Below are 13,310 nucleotides of genomic sequence, written 5' to 3' on the forward strand. Positions count from 1 at the left end.
TTAAGCCTGACCCTAAGGTTACATTAAAAAATTTGTTGTAAAATCTTACTTTGTTGCATAGTTAGATACGAGCGAAACGGACTGAACCTTGAAATAAGGAGCTTCCGGCGTGTACTTACCGCCCAGGTTGTAAGGACGCCACATAAATTATTGAACCACATAAAAGCTGCTCACCGGCGGCTCGCAAATAAACGACAACTCGTTCAATCTGCGAAATTAAACCGATATAGATTAAATCTTAACTAAAGCGCGCGGTTGTTTTATGCGATAAACGCAGCGTTAAGTCCCACATCCGTTGACGCATGCGTTCAACGCTGCGTTTATCGCATCGTCAAAGAGCAAATGCTATTACTATTTATTTATTTTATTTCCAAATATGCAAGTTTACAGTCCTAACCCAAAGCTATGTATTTGCTTTGGTTATCTTTGTCTGCAATTTAACTTTAATAAAATCTATATAAATCTAATGTCAGTATTTTCAATCCATAAGATTCAGTTTACATTCACATAGAATTATCAGTAAAAATAGTTAGGCACATCATATGCATACATTTTACGCAACATACACAGCTGTACCTACTCGTGTAGATAGAATTGTGTCTGTTGGTTTCATTCAACTGTCGTTAACGAGAAGACGGGCAGTGGCGTAGCGTGAACTAATCTAGCCGTGGGCGAAATCGCATTTGCGAGGCCCTTTACTTTCATCAGGCGGGCCGTATGCTTGATTGCCACCGACGTGGTATAAAAAAATATATAAAAAACTGTGCCCGAAGGGGCCTCGCGCGAGGCCCCCCTCTGGGGCGCGAGGCCGTGGGCGACGGCCCACTTCGCCCACGCCTAGCTACGCCACTGACTACGGGACACTACTTACTTACTATTAACATTCGCATTCGCTCAAAAATCTTTTAGTGGAGGGCCTTGAGACTTAAAAATACAAAAACCCTGGTTCCCGACTAAAGGATGACTCCCGTTAGACCGGGCCGGAGCTTCCAGCGCTTACTTTCCTGTGACAGATGACCGGTGATGCTTTCCATAGTAAACGAAGCGCCGGACTTTCCGGCCCGGACCTGGCCCGGTCTAACGTGAGTCATCCTTAACCCGAGTATTATGAACGGATTTTCGTGAAACCTTTCGCATTGTATTGTCAAAAGATACGAGAGGATGGCTTCGAGCGGGCACTTTATTAACACATTCATTGCCACCCAGCCACACAAGACATCCGCGCCAGGCCACGAAAATGTAGTCATATAAAGCTGTAGTACAACGATTCCGACTATCGGGTCGTCAGGCCTGATGGGAACGAAACCATAAAATACCCGATAGCCGGGCCGGGTTTTCGGTATTGAATGTGTTAATATGTAATGTAACAGACGAGCTCAGTGGCAGACTTCGGGGCATCGCGCTCCGGTTCTCTTCCTACATTTTCTGCAGAATACATATACAATGTCTAAGGCGTACATAATATGTTACAGTTTTACTTGACTTCTTTGGATACGAGACTGAAAGCGTAAATGCGACGGTATCTGTTTCAAATTTACATAATGTGTTTACTTACAACTTTCAAATAGGTAAATAGCCGTTGTTTTGTAGGTAGGGAAGCTGTTCTACCTCGGACAGTTTTTTCTTATATGATAAAAAAAACTAAAGGTTGCATATTTATTGTTTATCCAAATATCATAAGATACATTAATAAACTATATATTTAATACGATATAAAATTAAAAGATTGGGTTATTTATTTTGATGGGATACGTTGACGAAAAAAAGGGAAAAGTGTCCAAGGAACAAGACCCCTGATGTACCTTGGTCATTTCCCGTTGTACCTCGGACATGACAAATTTAATTAGGTACTAAATTTATAATATAATCACAGAAATAATATTTATATATGTAATCAGAAATAATATTTATATATGTAATCACAGCAATAATATTTATATATGTAAACACACCACGCTGCGCTCAAAAACCGGCATTGCTGACGTAGGCGAGAAAACCGCTAGGCTCAAGTGGGACTGGGCCGGCCACGTCTACCATATGCATCCGGAGAGGTGGGCTAGCTTAGCCACCAAGTGGATGCCGGTAGAGGGACGTGGACGGGACAGGCCCAAACGAAGATGGCGAGATGACCTGGACAGCTTCCTGAACAACTGGCCGGAGGAAGCACCAAATCGGGAGTCGTGGAAATCAAGGGGAGAGGCCTTTGCCCAGCAGCGGGACACTTATATAGGCTAGCAAAAAAAAACACAAATATTTTAAACATATTAACGCCATTACAGTCTGGCAAAAAACAGTAGAAATTAAAAAGTGGCAACACTGTAGTGTCGTACCTTTCAAATCAATCTAAGATATTTTTTAAGAAAAAAAAAACCGACTTCAATGGGGGATGCCGATGGTGCACTCGAGACAATGAAATGAAAAAGACAGCATCCTTTGCCTAACTAAAAGGAGGTAAAACCACCCACTTTTCTTTCTAGTAGTAGTAGCATTTCGTTTCTGTAAGGGTCACAGTTCTAACCTAACCTAACCCAATGATCTGATAGCATTTCGTTTCTGTAAGGGTCACAGTTCAAACCCACTTTTCTGATAGCAGTTCGGTTCTGTGAGGATCGCAGTTCAAAAAAAAGTTCAGGTCCAAGTTCGGGTCTGGGTCCATAACGAAGAGAATAAATCACCAAACGTGAACTATGTGTCGTTGAATTCTGATCATCATCAGCAGTTCCACTTCATCAAATGTTACTTTTTTATGTAAATGCTGGATTTGTTGATGAAAATACAAAAATCACTATATGTATACCTTTCACATTTGAGGAGTTCCCTCGGTTCCTTATGGATCCCATCATCAGAACTCGAGCTTGACAAAAATGTGTCTTGAAAACCTAACTTGCTTAACAAACATAACGAAGTAGGCAAATCGCCAAACTTGAACTATGCGTCATTGAAGAGTTCCGTTCTGATCATCATCAACAGTTGCACTTCATCAAATGTCACTTTTTTAAATGTAAATGCTTGATTTGTTGATGAAAATACTAAAATCACTATATGTATGCCTTTAACATTTGAGGAGTTCCCTCCATTCCTCATGGATCCCATCATCAGAACTGCGTTTTGACAAAAACGGGACCAATCTGTATGTATATACTTACAATCAAAAAAAGTCTGTATGTATATACTTACAATCAAAGTAACAAACATAAAAAAACACAACCGAATTGAGAACCTCCTCCTTTTGAAATCTTGAAGTCGGTTATAAAACGGGACGACACTAGTGTTAATACCACTTTTTAATTTCTACTCTTTTTTGCCAGACTGTACCTTAGAAACATAATACTTAGCAATGGCCTTTTTATAGGGTTCCGTACCCAAAAGGGTATTAAAAACGGGACCCTATTACTAAGACTCCGCTGTCCGTCTGTCCGTCCGTCTGTCCGTCTGTCCGTCTATCTGTCTGTCACCAGGCTGTATCTCATGAACCGTGATAGCTAGACAGTTGAAATTTTCACAGATGATTTATTTCTGTTGCCGCTATAACAACAAATACTAAAAACAGAATAATATAAATATTTAAATGAGGCTCCCATACAACAAACATGATTTTTTTGCTGTTTTTTTCGGTAATGGTACGGAACCCTTCGTGCGCGAGTCCGACTCGCACTTGGCCGATTTTTATTTTTGCCTAAAACATTTTAGGAATTCTTTCTACGATCGATTACTTGGTAACTTACAATACGATACAACGCAGATAACTAATAAGTAATTAGAAATACGGCAAATATGAAACCTTGAGTTAAACTAGATTAAAAGAATATCTTCTCAATTTATCACGATTAGATATAAGTTGGACTTAATTAGAAAGTGAAAAATAATGTAAACAAAACAAATTATATTTATAACTTGGTAGCGTGGCACACTTAAAGGACAAAATTATATTTATAACTTGGTAGCGTGGCACACTTAAAGGACTAAATTATATTTATAACTTGGTAGCGTGGCACACTTAAAGGACTAAATTATATTTATAACTTGGTAGCGTGGCACACTTAAAGGACTAAATTATATTTATAACTTCGTAGCGTGGCACACTTAAAGGACAAAATTATATTTAAGTATAACTTCGTACCGTGGCACACTTAAAGGACAACATTGAACATGTCAATAGTTAATACACTTAAATATTTTATTTTATTAATTTTCTATTCAAATATTGCCATCTGTCCGAGGTTCAACTAGGTCCAAATACGTACTGCTCAAAAATATCTGAATATGTTTTTAACCTAACGTCTTCACATAGCTTGGGTACGGTGGCAGCTGTCATCTCAATGCAATGTAGGCGTTTTGAGGTTAGTAATTGTATGGAGATACTAGCTCTCACTGTATCCAAGCTATGATGTGAAAAATATTATAGTGAATAATTCGTTCCCAATGTATTATCTCGGAAACGTTCGTATTTGTCATGCTACTTCTGTCAGCCTCAGTACCTACAAAATGTGCGTGTACCTAATATCTCGTCATTTCTGACCTCTCCGAATCTTTATTAAATTGCCAATTATGACTTACATATATAATAAGTAGTAACGGCATTAATCACTAAACATATAAGACAAACATTTTGAGTATTTTTGGCATTTCACTGATCCCTATAATAGTACATTTCGATGCTAGTGCGGAAAGTATGTCATTACTTCACGAGTACCGAGATATCTTGCCACGAGCCGTAGGCGAGTGGCAAGACTCGGGACGAGTGAAGAATGACGTTTCCGCACGTGTATCGAACGACGTTTTTTAATACAGTTGCGAAAAAATAAGAAAAGCAACAAGTAAGGGACGGAATTCGAAACTTTTATATTATTAATTCTGTGACATCATTGACATTGACATTATAAAGAAGTGTTTTTCTAGCTTTTATTCGACTAGAATAGATTTTGTTATTATAGTTGGTCAAACCAAATTGGCAGTAAATAAGAACAAAAAAAACTATACTCATCCTTTTCTTTCGGGTGCTAGTACTAGTGTAAGATAAAGATAGTATGATTCTCTCTGTCTATGTTTGAAATAAGACAGTCCTTTGACAAACTATATTATTGAACCCACTTCAATGAAAGTTTTTTTTTTCAAATGCATGTTCTATAAGACAGAAACAATTGTAAATATTAAAACATTGTACTATTATTTCCTAAATATCGTTATTTATGATTATTTGTGTATCGTATATTTATAAAAACAACAATATCGAATGTTGCCTTTGGAAACTTAAAACATTCTTGCAGTAAGAAAATACGCATCTTCTTTGACAGGCGTTCCGTTCCATTCAGACAACTTGTTAAGAACGGTTTTTCAACATTAAAAAATAAACGTGTTATAATACTTAAAAGGTAAGTAATAAAATATGAAATATGCATATTTTTCGTATTCATATACAGTAGGTTTTTATGTTGATTACGACGTTTAAAGGAAACTAATATTAACACTCATCAATAAGTAGTCATGAATTAAAAGTAAAAATTAAAAAAAATAAAAAGCAGTAAAAATTAAATGTAAAAAGCACTAGTTCGCGAAAACCAACTTTCCGCACGCTAAACAGCCACGAAAAGTAGCACTTTTTGAGCAACTGTATTAAAAAATATCTACCCATTTGCGAGTTAAGTCCTTTTCGTCTTTTATGTATTTGACGTATTTAAAGAAAGTTACAATTGGTTTAAAAATTATCTTTTTTTTGGTGGCCATTATCTATACCGATTACCGTAGATGAATTAGGTGATGATGACTTGTGACCATGAATTTTGTATGCACGTACTCCCGCTACCTCGCTCACTTTATCAATTACCAATATTTAAAGCTTCAATAACGTGAATTTATTTATTGAATCAGCACTCCGACTTACGACATGGCCCCGAACCCGGACAAGCAGTGGATCCTGCGCGTGACGGATAAGATGAAGCCGATCCACCGCCAGTTCACCGACCTGCTCATGACCAAGCGGCTGCAGACGCTGCAGAGCGTGGACACGGTAACTACAACTATAGGCAACACACCGACGTCCGACATGGCCCCGACCCGGACAAGCAGTGGATCCTGCGCGTGACGGATAAGATGAAGCCGATCCACCGCCAGTTCACCGATCTGCTCATGATCAAGCGGCTGCAGACGCTGCAAAGCGTGGACACGGTAAATACAACTATAGGCAGCAGCAGCACACCGACGTCCGACATGGCCCCGACCCGGACAAGTAGTGGATCCTGCGCGTGACGGATAAGATGAAGCCGATCCACCGCCAGTTCACCGACCTGCTCATGACCAAGCGGCTGCAGACGCTGCAGAGCGTGGACACGGTAAATACAACTATAGGCAGCACACCGACGTCCAACATGGCCCCGACCCGGAGAAGTAGTGGATCCTGCGCGTGACGGATAAGATGAAGCCGATCCACCGCCAGTTTACCGACCTGCTCATGACCAAGCGGCTACAGACGCTGCAGAGCGTGGACACGGTAAATACAACTATAGGCAGCACACCGACGACCAACATGGCCCCAATCCGGGCAAGTAGTGGATCCTGCGCGTGACGGATAAGATGAGGCCGATCCACCGCCAGTTCACCGACCTGCTCATGACCAAGCGGCTGCAGACGCTGCAGAGCGTGGACACGGTAAATACAACTATAGGCAGCACACCGACGTCCAACATGGCCCCGACCCGGACAAGCAGTGGATCCTGCGCGTGACGGACAAGTTTCACGGTGATGAGTCATAAAAAATATACAATGTTGTATATTTCTTTCCTTAATACTCACGCTTGAAGCTCTCCTGAGGGTGCAAAGTTGCGATTATAGTATTTGTCACATAGCTTGAGTATGGTGGCAACTGTCAACTCAATATAATTTACGCGTTTTAAAGGGGCCCACTGACTATCAGTCCGCCGGACGATATCGGCCTGTCAGTTGTTCGGAACTGTCAAATTTTTGTTCTAACTGACAGGCCTGTATCGTCCGGCGAACTGATAAGTAGTCGCCCCCTTAAGGTTTATCTGGGAGACCGAAATTTGCTCGGAAAACATAAAAACTCAAAATGCGCGTTTTTCCAGAAATAAGATAGATCGATTTTTTGCCCCCGAAAACCCTCATATAACAAATTTCATCGAAATCGTTAGAGGCGTTTCCGAGATCCCCGAAATATATAAATATACAAGAATTGCTCGTTTAAAGGTATAAGATAAGATAAGGTAAATTGTATGGAAATGACAGCTGTCACTATACCCAACCTATGTGAAAAATACTATAACGAAAAGAACTCCTTCCTCAGTAGGTATTATTTTAATGACCTATGCCACCACAGAGAAAATGCTTCAACTTCCTATCTGAAACAAACTCCTTATATTATCAAAATGCTTGTTGCATTTTAACTAAGTGAATCGCTATTCGACGACTATATTCATTTTGTTTTCAGGCCGTTGAACGAGTTTATCAAGAGCTGAAAGCACTGGGTGAACTAGACAACACGTACCTGGTGTACACTTCGGACCACGGCTACCACCTCGGGCAGTTCGGCCTGGTGAAGGGCAAGAGCTTCCCCTTCGAGTTCGACATCCGCGTGCCCTTCCTCGTCAGGGGTCCTGGCGTCGAGCCTGGCACAGTGTAAGCTTAAGGCGTAGACCAAGGTCTCCGGTTGACGTCATACACTGCGTACATTGTCAGCTGTCACATTGTTGGTACGACGAGTATATATCTACTTATGAAAAGACACCAACATTAGTTCAAAACGTAGAATATGGCGGCATCCAAAGACCAGAGATCGAAATAATTGTGTTACCATTGTGCGAGTGACGAGTTTCTTATATATAGGTATATATATATATTTGTAATACGCTTTAATAGTATTTTGTAGTTGTACAATCGTGATATAATAGAGAGCTTTTCAGTCGAGTACCGTGTTTAAGCAACGAAGCTTGCTGAGTTGCTTAAGTAAGGTACGAGCATGAAAAGCTTGATTATATAACTATTGTCTATCTATACATATAATAAAGCGGAAGAGGGTCGAAAGTCTTTACATGGAAGATATTCGAAAAGAAATTGGCTGGGGATACTTAGAATCGATAACAGAACACGTTCCAACAGTTTTTAGAATTTTTGTCTGTTTGTCTGTTTATTTGACCGCGCATCACACGCTAAGCGGTTTTCGTAGGGTATAGGGATGTTTCTATATGAAAGGTGTCACATGCGCGTTTCTGACTTATGAAGCAATTGTTTTTACTACAACATAAAATAAAATGTTTTTGTTGGCCAACCAATCACAAAGCAGATGCGACGCAGCAGCGTGTTTAAGTAGGCTAATTTGCATTGAATCGAGTCTCCTTAAACAAGAAATATTTTATCGAAATGTATGAAGTTCGATATACCGGTAGTCAATTTGGCACCTTTGGAGAGACTGCAGCACAGCCCAAGTCTCGATCGAATCGAAGGCTTTCTCTTAGTCCACAAATGCAAGGCAAAGGGGGAGGTTATACTCCTCAGTCTTCTGTATAATCTGCCGCAACGCATGTATGTGGTCTACGGTACTATAGCCTTTACGGAAACCTGCTTGTTCGGGGGGCTGGAAGTCGTCAAACCTGCGTGCGAGACGGTTCGTGATGACTCTCGAAAACAGCTTGTAGACATGGCTCAGATGTGAGATGGGTCTATAATTCTTCAGCAAGGTGTTATCACCTTTTTTGAAGAAGAGCACCACCACACTTCTGTTCCACGCTTGCGGCGTTTTTCCTTCGCGCATGACGGAACTAAACAGCGTCTGAAGGGCCTTAAGGACTGGTTTACCACCCGCCTTCAGGAGTTCGGCCGTAATTCCGTCATCACCTGGGGCTTTGCCATTCTTAAGTTGTTTGAGAGCCATACTAATCTCGTACAGGCTGACGTCCGGGATATCTTCGGTATAGTGTCGAGTTAGTCTAGCTCTAGGGTCTCTAGCTAGATCCATGACGGGTGCTCGGGTTGTTGTGTATAACTGTCCATAGAACTTCTCGACTTCTCCCAAGAGCTCAGGTTTGGATGAGATGATCCTGCCGTCGTCGGTCTTCAGTTTTGTCAGTTGGCTTCGATGCATTGGAGGATGCCTTCAAGGTTCTGGACTGGAAAGGACGAGGCATCAATGTAAATGGCGAGTACATCACTCACCTTCGGTTTGCCGATGATATCGTAGTCATGGCTGAGACCATGGAGGACCTCAGTGCGATGCTCGCTGATCTCAGCAGAGTATCTGAACGAGTTGGTCTGAAAATGAACATGGACAAGACGAAGATCATGTCTAACGTCCATGTTGTGCCAACTCCCGTATTAATCGGAGGCTCTGCGCTCGAAGTTGTTGACGATTATGTATACCTAGGACAAACAGTAAAGTTAGGTAGGTCCAACTTCGAGAAAGAGGTCACTCGTCGAATCCGACTCGGTTGGGCAGCGTTCGGGAAGCTCCACAGTATCTTTTCGTCCAAATTGCCGCAGTGTCTTAAGTCAAAAGTCTTTGACCAGTGTGTGTTGCCAGTGATGACATACGGATCTGAGACGTGGGCGCTAACGATGGGCCTCATAAGAAGGCTCAAGGTCACGCAAAGGGCAATGGAGAGAGCTATGCTCGGGGTTTCTCTGCGTGATAGAGTCAGAAATGATGATATCCGCAGTAGAACTAGGGTCACCGACATAGCTCGCAGAATTGCAAACCTTAAGTGGCAGTGGGCGGGGCACATTGCTCGCAGAACTGATGGCCGGTGGGGCTGGAAGGTTCTGGAGTGGCGTCCGCGTACCGGAAGACGAACTGCCGGTAGGCCTCCAACGAGATGGAGCGACGACCTGGTGAAGGTCGCGGGAATTCGGTGGTTGCGAGCGGCACAGGATCGGTCGGAGTGGCGAGCCTTGGGGGAGGCCTATGTCCAGCAGTGGACGTCTATCGGCTGACATGATGATGATGATGTATGAAGTTCTATTTTCAAAATTTTTATAATTGACGTAATTGACTGAACCTTATCGATAAAATTCTTATGCTCGAGTCGGAAGTGCCATAGACTATCCAACGTTGAAAAGAAAAAGGTTGTAATACACAGATTATAGTCGAGTAGAAAAAATAAGTTTGATGTAACTTCATACATATTGAAGGTATTGAAGGCATAAGTGTGCATATAATAAATCTATTTAATTTGTGGATCAGTGTGGATGACATCGTACTGAACATCGACTTGGCGCCGACGTTCTTGGACATGGGCGGCGTGGTGCCGCCCGCGCACATGGACGGCCGCTCGCTTCTGCCGCTGCTGCAGCCGCGGCGCCGCCGCCAGCCAAGCGCGCACTGGCCGGACACCTTCCTTGTCGAGAGGTACACACTACACACATATATACTTACTCTGCTTCGCAAAGTGTTTGCAGAACCGTGTAAACACAACACATCTTAGCGGTCTTCGTTGCAGCTTGGGAAAAATGCTTTCGTGTATCTGTCCTACTCTACAGGTAAATAGATATATATTTGGGGCATTTTCTATGATAAGGGACCTTATTGTCGATGGCGCTTACGCCGCACAGCGTCGCGCGGCATTGTTTTTTATATCGGAGCATCGTTTATAATGGCGTAAGCGCCATCGACAATAAGGTCCCTTTTTATAGGAAATACCAGTTTTATGACCTGTGAGGAATGCGACCTGTACAGCCGTTTTTATTTATTGTAAATTTAGTTTTTGGAAAATATTGATGTAACGAACAGTGTCGTGATGATTTCCATTCATTTATCGTTTTCTATACGTAAACGAGTGTCACCCCCTATGCCTTAAATATATGGAACAAGTATATTCCAGCTCGGGTCGTCGAGACATGCAGCACTCGTCGAGCAAGTACAGCCGCGAGCTGAGCCCGGGCAGCAGCACCGGCGCGCCCTCGGCCGAGAGCAGCGACTTTGATGACACCGCCGACGATGACTTCCTCGAGCCTAATGACGACGAAGACGAAGATGAAGACGACGTAAGGCCGCAAACAGGGTGGAGGGACTCGACATATTTCGACGACACATATTAAATTATAATAGCCTCCTGACGACCCTCGTCCTCATAGGCCTCAAATAACTTTGTCAACCTGACAGAGTTAAATTTAAGCTGGCAAATTTTGAAACCCGATCGTCAGGAGGATAGATAGATTACCCACACCTACTCTAGTCTAGCCCCACCTTACGAGTACCTAAGTACCTCCCAGTCCCGGCGTGCTTATACTTATAGTATACGCTGCGACCGCCAAGTCCATGCGAATCCAGGAAAAATCAGAAGATCTTTTATGTCCATTTCTATCGCTCGTGCATAATTGGAGTGGCAGTGATGGAAAACCTCTGTATTTTACTAGCCTTTTACATATTTTTGTGATTGCGTCTGCCAGACGGTATTAGGTCATTTTTTAGGGTTCCGTACCCAAAGGGTAAAAACGGGACCCTATTACTAAGACTCCACTCTCAGTCTGTCTGTCTATCACCAGGCTGTATCGCATGAACAGTTGAAATTTTCACAGATTATGTATTTCTGTTGCCGCTATAGCAACAAATACCAAAACCAGAATTAAATAAATATTTAAGTGGGGCTCCCATATAACAAACGTGATTTTTTTGCCATTTTTTGCGTAATTGTACGGAACCCTTCGTGCGCGAGTCCGACTCGCACTTGGCCGGTTTTTAGGCACTTCTTTTTCTTACAATATTCTGAAGTTTACATATCTTTTAAACCAGAAGATACACAAATGGCTGTTGATAGATTGAACGAAGACTTGCACCGTATTGCTATTTGGTCAAAAATGAATAGTTTAGTACTCAATCCTACAAAATCAAAGTATCTGGTGTTAGGTTCAAAAAAAAAACAAGTAAACCGAATCAATACTTTAAATCCGAGCGTAAACATTACAGGTCAAAATGTGGACATGGTGGCAGAAGCCCGTAACCTAGGAATCCTTATGGATAGTTCCTTGCATTTCGAAAACCATATCATTGAAACGGTTAGAAATTGCTTCTATAGATTAACAGTTCTTTACAGGGTGCGAAACTATCTCAGTGTGGACATGCGCGTGAAATTATGTGACACTCTTATCCTATCCAAACTTAATTATGCGGATACGGTATACGGGAACTGTTTACTGGCTCGCACCAAAAGAGTTATTCAACGACTGCAAAATGCCTGCGCACGCTTTTGCTTCCCGATACCACCTCGGTCACACATAAGCCCATACATGAGTACTAATACTCTTAAACATGAATAATCGACGCATTCTACATTTTGCCACGCTCCTATTTGGTATCTGTAAAAGTAAAAGGCCGGTGTACTTATTTGAGAAATTGACCATCTATCAACACATCAGGCGTGGTCCCAGACTACTATGCCCAAGGCACAGAACCGCTGCATTCCGTGGCAGCTTTCGCTACGCTGCCACGAAGTGCTGGAATAATCTTCCGCCACCAATCCGACAGAGCAGTACTATAGGTTCCTTTAAATCAAGACTCAAAGCGTACCTAATGGACCAACAAAGTTTTGCTGCCTGAAGCTAAATATTTAAAAAATTCCGGATCCCGTCATCGTCATTATTACCTATTCTGTTCTGTTCTTTAGTTATTCACCAGTTAAGTTATGTATATTTGTATATATATACATTCGATGTATATATTTATATTAGTAGTACCAAAGATAGATATAACTCCGTAATAGATGGATACAGTCTAAGGAAAAAACGTGCCTCGAAAATCACGAAAATTTGATTCTCGATCAGATGGCGCCACTAGTTTTGGCCTACACTCGTATAGAGGGCGTTGACTGTTCGTTTGTTATTTATAATTTTAACGCATACCAGTGAAAGAACATGGGTCAAAATCATATAAAAATAATTAATGCAAATAAAAAAAACATTTATCCATATTTAAATACATTTTATCATATTATTATAAATATTTATTTTTAGTTTTAAAGTGTGTCGACAGATGGCAGTGAATTTACTGGGGTTACAAAATTTACTATGACAGTAACGCTCTAGTATAAGTTACTCTATGGTAGTACTCAATATTATTATGTCACGTCGTCCACAACGTGTCCCGTCCCGCACTATGCTGTCCTGCACACTCCGCTGGCTTCACAGAAAACCAGCGCCGTTGACCACGCTAGTCGTGCCAGCTGCATTGCTGAGTGGAGACCATTTCGGCTTCACATCTCTATTTCTACTGTTTCGTTTATCTTTGTCTTGTATTTGCTATATATGTGTTGTATTGATGTGTTGTCTGAATAAATGATTTCTATTCTATTCTATTCTAAGTCGCCATTTAC

General features: G+C 41.6%; 3 protein-coding genes across 3 annotated transcripts in view; 1 reads left to right on the forward strand and 2 right to left on the reverse strand.

The window, feature by feature from the left end:
* Positions 1-13,310, reverse strand: part of LOC134754971 (uncharacterized) — a 567,282-nt gene that overhangs the window by 369,318 nt on the left and 184,654 nt on the right.
* Positions 1-13,310, forward strand: part of LOC134754964 (extracellular sulfatase SULF-1 homolog) — a 116,374-nt gene that overhangs the window by 89,983 nt on the left and 13,081 nt on the right. Inside the window, exons 6-9 of the mRNA XM_063691458.1 lie at positions 5,869-6,007; positions 7,442-7,629; positions 10,187-10,351; positions 10,824-10,986. Coding sequence (XP_063547528.1) covers positions 5,869-6,007; positions 7,442-7,629; positions 10,187-10,351; positions 10,824-10,986 — 655 coding nt within the window. The remainder of the gene's footprint in view (positions 1-5,868; positions 6,008-7,441; positions 7,630-10,186; positions 10,352-10,823; positions 10,987-13,310) is intronic.
* The window catches only part of LOC134754951 (uncharacterized), a 533,971-nt gene that overhangs the window by 50,363 nt on the left and 470,298 nt on the right, over positions 1-13,310 (reverse strand). The window lies entirely within an intron of this gene.

Source organism: Cydia strobilella, chromosome Z (assembly GCF_947568885.1).
Source record: "Cydia strobilella chromosome Z, ilCydStro3.1, whole genome shotgun sequence".
Taxonomy (NCBI): domain Eukaryota; kingdom Metazoa; phylum Arthropoda; class Insecta; order Lepidoptera; family Tortricidae; genus Cydia; species Cydia strobilella.